This window comes from Moschus berezovskii, chromosome 8, assembly GCF_049115385.1.
Source record: "Moschus berezovskii isolate FMDL1 chromosome 8, NW_MosBer_1.0, whole genome shotgun sequence".
NCBI lineage: Eukaryota > Metazoa > Chordata > Mammalia > Artiodactyla > Moschidae > Moschus > Moschus berezovskii.
Window position 1 is genome coordinate 97,481,197 of NC_142467.1, and position 15,337 is coordinate 97,496,533.

Sequence of the window (15,337 nt, forward strand, 5' to 3'; positions counted from 1 at the left end):
CCCCTGTTTGCAATGGTCAGTGTGAGTGAGAAGCAAACCTTGGGTATAAGGGACTTGTGAACACAGTAAGGGAAGGAGTGAGTGGGACAAAGGGAGAAGGTAGCACTGACCTATATTCACTACCATGCATAAAATAGCTGGGGACAAGTTACTGTATAACACAGGGAGCTCATCTTGGCACTCTGTGATAACCTCGGGGGGTGGACTGAAAGAGGGGAGGGAGACTCAAGAGGGAGGTCATGTATATAACTATGGCTGATTTGGGGTGTTGTATGGCAGAGACCAACAAAACATCATAAAGCAATTTTTCTCCAATTTAAAAAAACAAAAGGAAACACTTCCTGACTGACACACATCTCAGTTCATCCACAGTACCCCTTGGAGGTGGCTAACATTGTTCCCAAGAAGCAATGGGGGCTCAGTGAAGTTCAGCAAGTGGCTTCAGGTGCAGTTGTTTGAATTAGGACCCCAGCAAAGCCTGAACTTTAAAATTTTTTGGTTTAAAAATTTTTTTGGCCACATGACATGTGGGACCTTAGTTCCGTGAGCAGGGTATCAAACCCAAGCCTCCTGAAGTGGAAGCATGGAGTCTTAACTACCGGGCCCCCAGGGAAATCTTAAGCCTGAGCTATTATAAATGCAGATTCTCTGCTGTTGGCCTGAAGAAAATACCACAGTTGGGCCTGGATGTCAAATTTTGTGGCCTCAGGCCAGGGCCTGCCCCTCTCTGATTTCCAATTTCTTTATCTGTAAAAGGAGGGGGTTAACTCTTCAGGGTATTTGGAAAAGGTGTCTATCCCAGTTTAGGGTCAGGCGCTGCACTTTACAAACAACAAACTCATATCAGAACCCTTACCCAGGCGCTGCACTTTACAAACAACAAACTCATATCAGAACCCTTACCCAACCCTCTGAAGTGGGGACCCTTGTTAACGACCGACCACATGATGGATGGGGAAAATGAGGCCCCGGGAGGTTAACATGTCCAAAGCTTGGACAAGGACTGGAAGCGGTGGAGCTGAGATTCGAACCTGGCTCCAGAGTCGGTGCTCTTAGCTGCTGTGCACATGTCGGAACTCCAAGTCTGGCTGGTTAAAATGAAGTGTTTATTGGCAGGGAACAGACAGCTAGCTGCGCGCTTGGACGTACTTCCAGCCCCTCCTCCGCCCCACTGCGCCCCTGCCCAGCCCCACAAGCCCCGCCCCGGTTCCTCCCCGCCCTTCCCCAGGAGCGGCCTCTCCTCCCGCTTAGGGGCGGGGCCGGCGCGGGATCCGGGTGGCTGCTGGCAGCGGCGGCGACGGCGGCGTCTGCGGCTGCGGCTGCGGGGTCTGGGTCGCAACCAGGGCCAGGTCGCAGAGAGTTCGGAGGCAGAACCCTCGCGGCCAGCGTTCCCCCCCACGCGAAGTGACTCCCTCGGAGGGAGAGCACTCCAGCCCGCGCCTCCGCGTCCCAGCAGGTCTCCTGGGGGGACTGGGGCTTAGCGGGGGAGGGCCGGGGGCCTGGGGAACAAAGGCAGACGGCGGGGGACGCCTCTTCCCTCGCCCCTACCCAGCTGGGCTCATCGGGAGCGTTAATGGGGCGCGGGCGGGGCAGACAGCCCAGCTGGGAACAAGAGATGTGACCATATGGTGATGGGAGGAAGCTCGGAGCTCCCCAGCACTGGCTGGGGCGCCCCACATCAGGTGACGAGGGGGACAGGACCGACCCCTCCGGGGTCCCTTAACTCGTGCCTGGCCTGAGAGAGTCACCAGATGGTCAGATAAGAGATGGGACCGGCTGACAGGTGGGCTGAGGTTGGGGCGGAGTCGGGGCCCCATCCTGGCCGCCCTTCCTAGCATGGGGAAAGGCTTCCTGCCTCTTCCCTTCCCCTCCTCAAACTCGTTCTCCCGGAACACGGGGTGGGGCAGAGGGCTGGGCAGGAAAGGAGGGCCGGCTAGGTCCTCCTTTTTAACCTGGATAAAAGCCCCAGGGGGTAGTTGAGAAATGGCTTTGCCAGGGGTGCCTCTCTGGTTACCCCCCATTCACCCAGGCCTTCTGGGGCCTCCCTGTGAGGCTCAGGCAGCAGCCATAACAGCTAGGAAAATAGGCCTCTGCAGTGACTGAGGGGGTGCACGGCCCCAGATGAAGCAGCCTTATCTGTGGAGACAGACTGACAGGAAAGGCCCATCCAGGTGGTCAGGGTGGTGGCTGGGGTGGGTGGTTTCCTTGGATTGGAAGACCATCTTTCTGGCCTCCGTGGGCTGACGCTGGGCTGGGGTGAGTCAGCTTTCCTGGGATGCAGATGGGCCCAGCCCCTTTGACAAACAGAAGGTGGCAGGACCCATTTGAGGGTAGAGCTGGGCATTAAACCCTGGGGTGTATCCACTGAAAGCCCCCTCCCCATGAGCTTCAGGGAAAGACTTAAAGTTGGCCTGGGTAGGGGCAGGCAGGTGGCTAACACCTGCCAAAGTCAACACTCAGGCCCTGGGTGGTGGCGGGCAGGCCAGGGGGCGGGGGGCTCTATCCAGCTGACAGTCCCAGCTACCCCCAGCTCACACTTGGGCCATGCCAGCTTCTCGCCCTGGGGCAAAGTCCACACCCGCACCTTCCGAAGGTTCTGGTTCCTCAGCAGCCCCATGAGGCACCCCCAACCTGGACCCTTGCATTTGGCAAACATCTACATTTTCTAGGCGAGGACGTTGAGGCCCCACAAGGGCAAGTGACGCATCCAGGATCACTTGACTTCCAAGTGGCAGAGCCAGGATTTGAGCCCAGGTCTGGTGCATGGGCTTCCCAGGTGGCTCTGTGGTAAAAAAAAAAAAAACTGCCTGCTGATTCAGGAGACCTGGGGTTAGGAAGATTCCTTGGAGGAAGAAATAGCAACCCACTCTGGTATTCTTGCCTGGAAAATCCCATGGACAAAGGAGCCTGGCGGGCTTCCGTCCATGGAGTCGCAGAGTTGGACACGACTTAGGGACTAAAACAACAACAACCTGTGCAGACACTGGGGCCATTCCCGGTGATTTTTTCCCTGCAGGGCCCAAGCTCTCCCATCCCAAGAGGCTCCCTGCCAAGATGGCATCAGCTGGAGATCCCCCGACAGGCCAGCGGGATGCAGCGGACCAGAACTTCGACTACATGTTCAAGCTGCTGCTCATTGGCAACAGCAGCGTGGGCAAGACGTCCTTCCTGTTCCGATACGCCGATGACTCCTTCACGCCCGCCTTTGTCAGCACCGTGGGCATTGACTTCAAGGTCAAGACAGTCTACCGCCACGACAAGAGGATCAAGCTGCAGATCTGGGTGGGCCAGGCGGCTGTCTATGGGTCTGCCAGCCCAGACAGGGGCTGGGGTTGCTTTGGGGAAGCTCAGGCAAGGATGTAGGGCTATGAGGAGAGGTCCCAGGTCAGGAACAGTGATCCAGAGTCAGGGAGAGGGGTTTTGGTAGGTGTGAAGCGTAGCAGGGGTATTATCCATGAAGTGAATTCATCAGAATGAGGGGGATTTACCCTGCCCTCTAGGGTCTGAGGGGGAGACAGTACTAACCCAAGCCAGATTAGAAGATCTGGTGACGAATGGGGAAGAGGTTTGAGTACCCTGTTGGGACAGGCCCGGAGGCTCCCACTGAGCTTCTTCAGAGTCATGCTCATGCTCCCAAAGCACCTGCTGGTAATGATTGTCATGGTAACAAGCATCAGACTGTCTGCATCAAGGTGGTACCCTCTGGTCAAGGTGGTTCTTATTTGTGGACATGAAATTGGTTCTTGGAGATGAGGTCATAGGGGGCTTATAAGTCTTTAAGAGGCCACCGACCGCTCAGACTGGGAACCCCTTAAGGACAGGGTATGTGTCCCGTCCATCAGACTAGAGCAGGCCCATATTTCTCCCCATTAAATTTGGGGCTGTGAGGGCAGGTCCATGTCCTGGTCATCAGACTGGGGCTGTGAGGCTGGGGTGCCCACCTGGAGAGGTAGATTGGGGAATGGGGTGGCTTCTAGATGCCTGACCCCACTGTGTGCCTGACCCCACTGTGTGCCCAGGACACGGCGGGCCAGGAGCGCTACCGTACCATCACCACAGCCTACTACCGCGGAGCCATGGGCTTCCTGCTCATGTATGATGTTGCCAACCAGGAGTCCTTTGCTGCAGTGCAGGACTGGTGAGTGCTTGCTGACCACTGACTCCCTGACCTTCACCCTCTCTCCCTGACCCTAATCTCTGGCCTAACACAGCCCTCCAATTCCACAGGGCCACGCAGATCAAGACCTACTCCTGGGACAATGCTCAGGTCATCCTCGTGGGGAACAAGTGTGACCTGGAGGATGAGCGTGTTGTGCCCACCGAGGAAGGCCGGAGGCTCGCCGACGACCTTGGTCAGTGCCCAACTTGGGCTACAGGCCCTGAACCTCCCAGAACCAAACCTCCATCCCTATGCTTGAGTCCCAGGTCCAACCACAGTCACCAATACTTTGCCCTTTGAAGATCTGCCCAGAAAAATACCTGCATGCATACCACCTGCTACATTTAATTCCAGAGGATTTACCCACAGATAACCTTTACTGCCCCACTGCCCTGGGAACCCAAACTCAGCAAAACCATTTCTGGGAATTTATCCTACAAACACCTGTACCCATGTGGGAAGTGACCGGTGTATCAGATTACAGCACAGTTAGTAGGAGGGAAAACTTGGCAGCCTCCCAAGTCTCTCACAGCGGGGGGAAGCAGCTACACGTAAAGTATAGACACATGGGGGAATACTATGCAGCTGTGAAAAAGGATCAGGCCATTCTTTATGCTCTGCAGTCTACAGATATATGGGTAAGTGGAAAAAGCAAACTACAGAATAGTAGGTATGGCTGCTGCTTTTAGTCCAGGGATCAGCAAACATTTCTTTTTTTTGGCTACACAGGGAAGCTTGTTAGTTCCCCAACCAGGGATTGCACCCATGCTCCCTGCAGTGGAAGCGAGGGGCCCTAACCACTGGACTGCCAGGGAAGTCCCATGCCAACATTTTCTTAAAGGGCCAAATAGGAAATATTTTCAGTCCTAAGGTCTAACTGCTCAGCTGTGCCTGAAAGCAGCCTTGGATAATACATCGATGAATGAGTGTGACTGTCTGCCAATAAAACTTTACACAAATAGGCAACAGCACCTGAAACTAACACAATAACATGATATGATAAATCAGCTATGCACATGCATGCTCAGTCGATCAGTCATGTCCGACTCTGCGACCCAACATACTATAGCCCTCCAGGCTCTTATGTCCATGGAATTTTCCAGGCAAGAATACTGGAGTGGGTTGCCATTTCCTTCTACAGGGGATCTTCCTGACCCAGGGATCGAACTCGTGTCTCCTGCCTTGGCAGGCAGATTCTCTACCACTGAGCCACCAAGAAGACCCAATATACTTAAATTTAATACTTAAATAAATACTTAAAAAGAAAATAGGCAACAAGCCAGATTTGGCCTGCAGCTCAGTTTGCCAAACCCTGCATTAGTGTTTAAAAAGGGTGAGAATAAGAATGTATATTGATGTTTGCTTAAAGGAACTCTGGAAGGATACAGAAGGATCTAGTAATCCTGGTGACCTGGGATGCTACCAGAGTTGGAGGGGAACTTTTCAGCCTACCTTTGTGAAACAGGTGAATAGATTCTCAATTCAAAGTTTAAGCTAAAAGAAAATCTTGTCCTGGAGTATTCTAGTCCCTCCCCAGGACTTTCTGTGCAAGAGGGAATGTAACCACTATGCAGGGAGGGCTGGTTAAGGACGAGACTCTGGAGCTAGAATCCCCTCTTGCAATCCACTAACTATGTGACTTTGAGCACTTCACCTACCCTCTCTGTGCTTCCATTGCTCCATCTAGGAAACAGGTGAAAACCTTATCTACCTCATAGGGCTGTTAGATTAAATAAGCAAATCCTGGCCCTGATTGAACATTAACTCCAGTTATTTCTTGATGGCTTTGTGATCTCGCACTGGTGACTTTAGCTCTCTGGGCCAGCACTTCCTCATGTGTGAAAGGCAGATAATATAATAACAGCCCCAGCTGGTTAGGTTGTCAGGAGGGTTAAATGAGTTATGACGCATGAAGCAGTTCTAACAGAATTCTGCATGTGTTAGGTTGCATCTAAGTGTTAGCTAGCATGATTGTGAAGTGTTGCTGATGTTTGTACCTAAAACCTAAGAGATTTACTGTCTGACCCTTAGGCAGAGAAAATTCACAGACCCCTGGACCATAACCTTCTCCTTTTTCTTTTCCTTTTTTCTCTTGCCATCATTTGTTGGAGAAACTGGGTCTTTGTCCTGTGGAACGTCTCCCATTTGGGGTTTGACTCTGCTCCTTCATGCTGCCGTTTCACCTCCTCCTTTGTCCCCTGTGTTTTAGGAACCTGAGCCTGGGTCTCATTTACAGATGTGCTGGCAGTCAGCTGTTGAGGCCCTGCCATAGGCTGGAATACTTGAGAATGCCGCCACACCTTTTTTGTTGTTGTTTTCTGCAACACACGGGATGGGGGATCTTAGTTCCCTGACCAGGGATTGAGCCCTCGCCCCCTGCCGTGGTCATGCAGAGTCTTAACCACTGGACCACCAGGGAAGTCCCCTGACCACACCTTCTTGTGGAAAACATCTAGTTCCTGGGGGTGAGGGGCAGATTCCCTCTCTGCCATTAAATTTAAAATATCGGACAACAAATTGGGAGATGGATTTGGACCCCAATCTTGTAGAAAAAAATCCACACATGTGTGCCCACATACTCCTACTCACTACAAACCGAACCCCAACAATTATGTATTTTTTTTTAAAGTGGAAAGCTAGATGTCAAAACAGCAATAGGAGTTGTTTCTGGATGGTAAGATTACATACAGCATTTTTAGCTGTCTTGATATTTTTCAGCAGTTTCTCCAGGGAATATTTATAATCAGAAGAAAAAAAGTGTTTAAAAACACTGGGACTTCACTGGTCCTCCAGTAGTTAAGACTCCGCACTTCAGCTGCAGGAGGCATGGGTTCAATTCCCTGGTTGGGGAACTAAGATCCTGTTGTGTGGGGCAGCCAAAAATTCAGTCCTAAAAAAAGAAGAAAAACTCAAATTATTTGAGGCAGAGATGGACATGATTAATGAAATGCCAGATTGGCCTAGGGAAATGGTGGGGTGACACTGATGATCACCCGGCTCAGGATAGAGATCTGTGTTCGTGCCCCACCTCTGTCATCCACCCATTCATCCAGTCATCCACCTATTCATTCATCCATATAGCCATCTCTCCATCCATCCATCTACCTGTCCATCCCTCTACCCACTCCTCCAGTCATCCATCTATATCCACCCATCTATACATCTATCCATTCATCTGTGTATCCATCTCTCCATCCATCCACCTGTCCATCCATCCATCTAAATACACACTATTCATCCATATATCCCTCTACCCACTCATCCAGTCATCCATCTGGTCAGTCATTCAGTCAGTAGTTTCTGAGCACTTGCTCTGTGCCAGGCCCTGGGCTGTAGTTGTGGACAAGGCAGATAGACATCCTGCCCTCTTGGTGAGAGTGTTCTAATAGTGGAGACGTAGATGGATAATTATACATTAACTAATTACAATGGATTTTTATAGTGCTGCATGATAATGACAAGGGCTAGAATAGAGGCCTGTTTACCCTGTGCTGTGTGTAATAGCCTGGACATTTGACTGAATTTCTGGCCTACCTAGGGAATGGCAGATGGGGATACATTGGAGACCATAGTTCCCAGCAGGTGAAGCCTGAACCAGGGCTCAGGAAGGACAGTCATGTACACCCTTATTTGCAGGTTGCTGGGCCACTTCAGTACTCTTGCCTAGAAAATCCCATGTATGGAGGAGCCTGGTAGGCTGCAGTCCGTGGGGTCGCTAAGGGTCGGACATGACTGAGCGACTTCACTTTCACTTTTCACTTTCACACATTGGAGAAGGAAATGGCAACCCACTCCAGTGTTCTTGCCTGGAGAATCCCAGGGACGGGGGAGCCTGGTGGGCTTCCATCTATGGGGTCACACAGAGTCGGACACAACTGAAGTGACAGCAGCAGCAGCAGGGCCACTTCTTGTAGCCCAGGAACTCTGGTGAGGTCCCCAAAGCATTTGTACCACCTCTCACCTTTTGCTAAGTGGATAAACTTTTTTTTTTTTTGCTTTGTTGGGTCTCGTTGCAGCGCTGGGTTTTCTCTAGTTGCAGAGCATGGGCACAGTAGTTCCAGCACTCAGGCTTAGTTGCCCCGAGGCATGTGGGACCTTAGTTCCCCAACCAGGTACTGAACCTACATCCCCTGCATTGGAAAGCAGATTCTTCACTGGACCACCAGGGAAGTTCATAAACATTTTTTTATTTTTTAAGAGAAAAAGTTATGATGATCCCTGTGATGCTAAAAGTCTATTCAAATCTGCTTCACCCCCCCCTCCCCAAAAGGAATCAGCCAGCTTGCCCTCTCTCCTGAGGCCCAAGGTGGTACAGGAGAAATATTTAATCTATTATTATTTCAACCAGGCAGCCTGAGTGTGTTAACCTGTGTGAATTTACATGAGTGACTTTCCTGCTGTGTGCCTCAGTTTCCCCATCTATAAAATGGACTATAATAGCATAGGGCACGGAGAAGGCAATGGCAAGCCACTCCAGTACTCTTGCCTAGAAAATCCCATGGATGGAGGAGCCTGGTAGGCTGCAGTCCATGGGGTCACTAAGGGTCGGACACGACTGAGCGACTTCACTTTCACTTTTCACTTTCACACATTGGAGAAGGAAATGGCAACCCACTCCAGTGTTCTTACCTGGAGAATCCCAGGGATGGGGGAGCCTGGTGGGCTTCCGTCTATGGGGTCACACAGAGTCGGACATGACTGAAGTGACTTAGCAGCAGCAGCAGCAGCATAGGGCATTCCTTAGCAGTCAGGTGTTTAGGGCTCCACCCTTCCACTGTAGGGGGCATGGGTCCAATCCCTGATCGCAGAACTATGATCCCACAAGCTGTATGGTCCAGCTCCCCCAACAAAAACTACCTACCTTAGACTGAGTGACTGCGCATGCACAGAGCATCCTTAAATGAGTTCATTTACATAAAGTTCTTAGAAAAGTGCCTGTCACATAGTAAGCATTGTGTAAGTACTGCCTATTATTATTATTACTGTTTTTAGTGCACTCTGTAGGCCAGGAACTGCATATGCTCTCTAAACTGTATGCTCTCTAAAACTCTGTGAAACCTGCCATTATCTGGCTGACAGAGGTTACAAACTGGGTACTCCTGGGCTGAAGCCTGTCCTGTTTTCTTTGACCTGGAGCATATGTTCCAGAACATGTGAAATACTTGGCTGTGCTTAAAAGGTCCACGTAAATATTGGGCTTCGTGGGCACCCTGGCTGTGCCTTCCTGTGCAGCAGAAATTGGATAGAAGATGAGTGCCACCACTGCCTTGTGACAAAGAGACGCAAGGTAGTCCGGGCAAGCGCTGCTGTCACACATTTTTATCAGCATCAGCAGCATCGTTGTTCCCATTTTACAGAAGAGCAAACAGGCTCAGAAAGACTAAGACTCTCAAGTCAAGGTCCCCCAGCTGAACGAAGGTCAGAACTGGACTTGGAACCTAGGTTCGTGTGATGCCATAGCCCAGGCTCTGACCCCCCAGGGTTTCACAGATCTTCCTATCTTTTTATTTTTTTATAAGCCATTTATTATTTTTAACTACCCCCCCCCCAATATGTACGATATTAGTTTCCCAACCAGGGATCGAACCCGTGCCTCCTGCAGTGGAAGCACGGGGTCTTAACCACTGGACCGCCAGGGAATTCCCACATCTTCCCATCTTATATTCCTCCAGGTTTTGAGTTCTTCGAGGCCAGCGCCAAGGAGAACATCAACGTGAAGCAGGTCTTTGAGCGCCTGGTGGACGTCATCTGCGAGAAGATGAATGAGTCCCTGGAACCCAACTCTAGCCCGGGCAGCAATGGGAAAGGCCCGGCCTTGGGGGACACCCCAGCCCCACAGCCCAGCAGCTGTCCCTGCTAGAGATCACTCCCCCACCCCGCCCCCTCCTGCTTCGGCAGAGACTGTAACTGAGGCATGAGCCACAAGGGCTGTTTCCAAGCTCAGGGCGCCCCCCACTTCCCATCAGCCGCCCCCACTCCCGCATGGCGCGTTCTCTGGCCATGGCCACCAGCCTGCCCAAGCAGCCCCTGTCGCAGGCTCCAGACCCTGCACTGAGGGTAGGGTCTGGGTTAGGGGCGTGCACGAGCTTGCTGCTTCCCGGCGTTGCCATGGTGATAGTGAGCACGCACACGGCTCGTCCCACTCCGCCTGGTGAAGGGGCAGCCGCCATGCCTTCTGGGTTAGAACCACTTATCTGCATCCGTTTCTGAGTTGGGCATTGTTTTTAGTTCGCGTGTTGGCCAGAGATGGTTCTTCTCCCTCGTGCAGTTGGGGTGGGGCTGGGGAGTTGGTGGGAGGGATGTCAGAATTCATCCCTGGAGATGTGGAAGGCAGCGCCTTTCTCAGGATCGCCCAGTCTGCCTGTGAACCGGGGTGATGGTTTTGCATCTCCCAGACCCCTCCCTTAAGACCTGCAGATCTTCTGCCTGTGAAAGCAGTATTAAAACGGCTTTAACCAGAGCGCTCCCTACCCCCACCCGCGGCTTCAGGGACCCCAGAAGTGCCTTCTGAGCTTCCCCAGAATTTGCTCGACCCTACCACTGTTACAGCTGACCCACTGCATTCCCGATCCAGAACAGAATTCTGGAAACTATGGGCTGCTCCGGGCCAGGCAGAGAATCATGCATTCCTGCTGAGGACTTTTTACCAGGAGTTAATTCAGAGTTAGAAGCTTAGGCTCTCCTGCCCTGACCTGCCTTCCACGGGCCCTGTTTGACTGGTAATGTTTAAGCAAGGTCTTTCCACATCCCATATCCTGCTCAAAAAGGAAATGGAGCAATATTCCTGTAGCGTAGCCTGCACTGGCCGGCGGCTCTCCATGTGAGGACATCGGCTCCTCCCACTTGAAAAACCTTGAAGACTCAGGGCTGGCTTCCCGAGCCATGTTATCTCTGGGGTCCAGTGATGTTCTCTGCTAATGGAGGAGCCACAGGAAAGGACACTTTGGGGTTTGGCTGGAGGGGCAGTAGGGAAGGCAGGGCTGGGTAACCGCTGTTGCTACTTGTATTTCCCAGATGGCACTTGGGAGTGGCAGGCTGAAGACAGATGGGCGGAGAACCCGTCCCCCTGGTTGCTTGAGGCACTAGTGGGGAGCCCACCAGGTTGGGTTGTCCCCAGCTACCAGGGGCTCCTGCTGGGAGGTGATCTTCATTTTGACACCTTCCTGGCCCCATCCTCTGCTCAGTGGCCTTTTCTGCCCACCTGAGTCCAACCTTGGTGACACAGTACCTCTTTCTACCCTGGACCACTGATACCCCAGAACTTGACAGACACTGTGAGGACAGCCAAAGTGTATGATTCGTCCAGTCTCCCAGCCCCTGCTGCCAAAATGATTTTCTGTAGCCTTGAGGATCTCTGCTACTTCCTATCAGGAATGGGGAAGGTCTGGGCCAAGTTTAACGTAGTTCTTACCTTTATAGAACTGGAGACTGAATTTGTTTCCAGAGGGCCCTGTTCACCCCAAATCAGGGACTGCCCTTAAAGCATCAAAAGTGGGGATATTTTTGTACACCAACAAACTAGACAGTGATGAAAAGGACAAGTTCTTGGAAATACACCACATGAGACTTATCGGAAGGTTTGGGGCAGGGGTGTCTAAAATGTTAGTTGCTTTAACATAAAAGAGAAATTAAAGCAGCTAGAAAAAGGCTTCTTAAGACACACCATGGCCTGTCAAGATTCCCTTTGCCTGTCCATTTTCCTTTAACTTCTGCCAGAAAAAAAATGTTCGGCCAGAGTGTCACTATCAAGGGGACCAGCTGACTTGTGTGATAGCCTGTGTGATAGAAGACAGCTTTGGCTGCATCTTGTACCTGACCTGGCCTAAGATTTCTGTTTACACAAGACTTCAGCAGTTCAATTTTAAGTTGCAATTAGACAGCTGCCACTCTTGAGGGTTCTCTCAAGCCTGGGAATGATGTAGGAGAATTTTTCTTGTTTGGTCTAAAAATGGTGTTAAGTTTTTATCTTATGATGTTTTGGGGGGAGGTTTAACTCCCGACAGTGTCTGGGAAACTGAAACTGATGTCCTCAAAGATCACTGGGAGGGAATGGAGGTCTGTTGAGTTTACAAACAAAACTTTGGCTGTGGGAAGACAGCTTCCTAGTGCCCAGAAGGCTGGGATCTGGGGAGGTGACTTGAGGCTGTATCCTGCATCCCTGCTGTGCCTTCTTATCGTTTGCTTTCACCTTGTCTTTCCAATGTCAGCAGGAAATTGCCATGATCTCCTTTTGGGGTTTGGGGTTATGTTTGTTTTGCTTTTCTTTCTTTGGCTTCTCTGGGGATAATTTTCTTGTGTGTTTCTCTCCCAACTCCATTGAAAACAAAACAAAGGGTGAAATTTGATCTCAGTGTTGAAGTGCTAATTCCAATAAGTGACTTCTCCTCCATGATCCCAGAACACACCAGGAAAGAGCTCTAGACCTGGTCATTTATATTCTGGGTGTGGTTCTCCTTGTGTAAGCCGTCCTTGGATGTTCAGTCATAAAGATGTGCACTTTTCTTGAGAAAATAAAAAAGTTGTTATGCCCAGATGCTGTGGTTCTTTTCTTTCCATTAGTGAAATGGAGTTTCCAGGAAGAGGGCAGTTGAATCACAGCCAAGTGGAGAGTTGGTCGAGGGCCGTGTGTGATGCTGCAGAACCTGTATCAGGACAGATCTGGGGCTGCCTCTAGTTGGGCTGATCTCTGATGACCTCCATGGTGGCTCAGATGGTAAAGAATTTTCCTGCAGTGCAGGAGACCTGGGTTTGATCCCCTGGAGAAGGAAATGGCAACCCACTCCAGTATTCTTGCCTAGAGAATTCCATGGACAGAAGAGCCTGGCCATGTAACCCCATGGCTATAGTCCATGGGGTCGTGAAGTGTTGGACACAACCACTAACACTTTGTTGTCACTTTCCAGTGGTCTTAAGCTGCTTGAATCGGGCCTTCGTTTCCTGGCCAGAGATTGAGGCTGGACCTCAACAGTGAGAACAACAAATCCTAGTTACTAGACCAGTGGTCAGTGACAAGACCCTGGCTCTTCTGCTTTGCAGAGAAGAATTTGCACAAAGACAGAAGGTAGTGAAACAAGTGAAGTATTTATTAGGCGGAAAAAGAGCACAGGTGGACAGACATGAAACCCTTAGGTGTCGTTTCCAGGGCTCTGAAGAACTCTTGACACCACAGTTCTTTATGTCTTAGCACAGAAAGGAATTCAGCGAGGGGCGAAGTGATAGATGTATGCTTCCCAGGGTGGTGCTGGTGGTAAAGAACCTGCCTGCCAATGTGGGAGTCATAAGGGACATAGATTCGATCCCTGACCTGGGTTTGATCCCTGGTTTGGGAAGATCCCCTGGAGAAGGGCATGGCAACCCACTCCAGTATTCTTGCTTGGAAAATCCCATGGATGGAGGAGGCTACAGTCCATGGCAGGCTATAGTCCCTAGGGTCGCAGAGTTGGACATGACTGAATTGACTTAGCATGCATGCAAAGTGATAGATAAAAAATGATTTCTTAGAAAGGGACGCTTGTAAGGTTCACAAGTGGGCAGCACAATGCTTGCCTGCCCCGGGTACTCAGTGAGTTACATTTTTATAGTCAGAGGAAGAGAGTGGAAAGGGAGAAAATCTTATTTGTCTTTCTTTTTTTTTTAATTCTAAAATTTTTATTTAATAAATGGTACAAAGCACAATGCCAAAAACATTAACAGTTAAAATTTCACCAAAAGAATGTCTTTCTTGAGAGATATCATGTTTTCCATCATCAGTTCTTCCCCCAGGCTAGGGCAGGGAGGTTTACTTGTCCCTCCCTACATGGTCAGGCCAGGATTGTCACAGCAATTTTGAAAAATATTTTCAGGTCTCAGTACAATGAAGTTCTTTCATTTTGAAAAGTCACCTTCCCGTAGATGATAGTTTTTTGTGTCCACAGAGCCCGATTGTGGAGTCATTAACTTGATGACACCACTAGGCAGATCGTAGGTATTATTTTCTACTGTTGTTTTATTGTTTTGGGGGGCTTGGTGCAAAGAACACATCTTAGGGGCCAAAAAACACTGGGCAGGATGTGGGTCTCATGCCACCATTGTTTTACTGCTTTGGGGCATGCCTCATGCTTGTGTTGCATGGTTTTGTTTTTAAGCAAGTTAGCTTGCTTTTATCATTAAGCAATCCAATCTGACTTTGATGCTAAGCCACCTGTTTTGCTATATAAGTCAGGCAGGCCCACCTTGTTTCAGAATTTTCCCATTACTTTCTTGAGTGATGATTAATCTTATTAATGGGGTTTCCAAGCTAACTATTTGATCATCCTCTTCTGTCCCTATCAGACACACCAGCAAGATCAGAGTCACGCCCTCATGGTAGTTTGAGTCACTTTTACGGTACATTTCTTCCTGGTTTACTTTCGTCAGTCATCTTGCTTTGCTTGGTTCTGAGCCCGTGTTTGGTTTGCCTTAGGCTCCTCCAGGGCTTCCCTGATACGCTCAGTTGGTAAAGAATCCGCCTGCAATGCAGAGACCCTGGTTCGATTCCTAGGTTGGGAAGATCCGCTGGAGAAGGGATAGGCTACCGACCCCAGTATTCTTGGTCTTCCCCTGTGGCTCAGCTGGTAAAGAATCTGCCTGCAATGCAGAGACCCTGGTTCGATTCCTAGGTTGGGTAGACCCCTGAAGAAGGGAAAGGCTACCCACTCCAGTATTCTGGCCTGGAGACTTCCATGGACTGTATAGTCCATGGGGTTGCAAAGAGTCAGACATGACTGAGCGACTTTCACTTTCACTTCACTTTCAGGCTCCTCCCAAGTGTGCATGCACATCTCTTAGCAAAGATAGATTTCAGCAAAGAGGCCTATGGGTAGGCTGACATCATGTACTATAAGCTGACACCCCCTCTCTTTTGACCTCCAAGGAGCCTTTCTGCGCATGTGTAGTCAGGTTCTCCTTAACTTCAAGAATGAGGAATAAATGGTCTTTACTCTCTTATCTGGCTGGGGCCCAGCCTTCTCCATCATCTTGCTTCTAAGGAGTTTCTGCTACTGTGAAATGAAATGTCTCCTGTCATATCGGTGGGGCAAGAAATATCACAGCTATCTGTGATTCCGGCCCTCCAAATGTGAATTTCTGAATTCAGAAAGTACTCCCTACAGGAGGAACTTAGTCATCAGTAATTATAGCCCTCTGGTGTGAGCTGGTGGG

The 15,337-nt window shown here is 50.3% G+C and overlaps 1 protein-coding gene across 1 annotated transcript; it reads left to right on the forward strand.

Moving 5' to 3' along the window:
* The first annotated feature begins 1,243 nt into the window (after nucleotides 1–1,243).
* Nucleotides 1,244–12,690, forward strand: RAB3D (RAB3D, member RAS oncogene family). Its single transcript, XM_055430517.2, has 5 exons — nucleotides 1,244–1,456; nucleotides 3,017–3,282; nucleotides 4,020–4,138; nucleotides 4,228–4,352; nucleotides 9,832–12,690. Exons 2-5 carry the CDS (start codon nucleotides 3,055–3,057, stop codon nucleotides 10,017–10,019), a joined length of 660 nt encoding a protein of 219 aa, XP_055286492.1. The 5' UTR covers nucleotides 1,244–1,456; nucleotides 3,017–3,054; the 3' UTR covers nucleotides 10,020–12,690.
* The last annotated feature ends 2,647 nt before the right edge of the window (nucleotides 12,691–15,337 follow it).

Excerpts from the sequence above, each read along its gene's own strand:
- RAB3D (XM_055430517.2), top strand. The coding sequence starts at position 3,055 with ATGGCATCAGCTGGAGATCCCCCGACAGGCCAGCGGGATGCAGCGGAC. Across the intron at positions 3,283-4,019 it reads GGATCAAGCTGCAGATCTGG|GACACGGCGGGCCAGGAGCG; the intron begins GTGGGCCAGGCG and ends CTGTGTGCCCAG. Across the intron at positions 4,353-9,831 it reads GAGGCTCGCCGACGACCTTG|GTTTTGAGTTCTTCGAGGCC; the intron begins GTCAGTGCCCAA and ends ATATTCCTCCAG.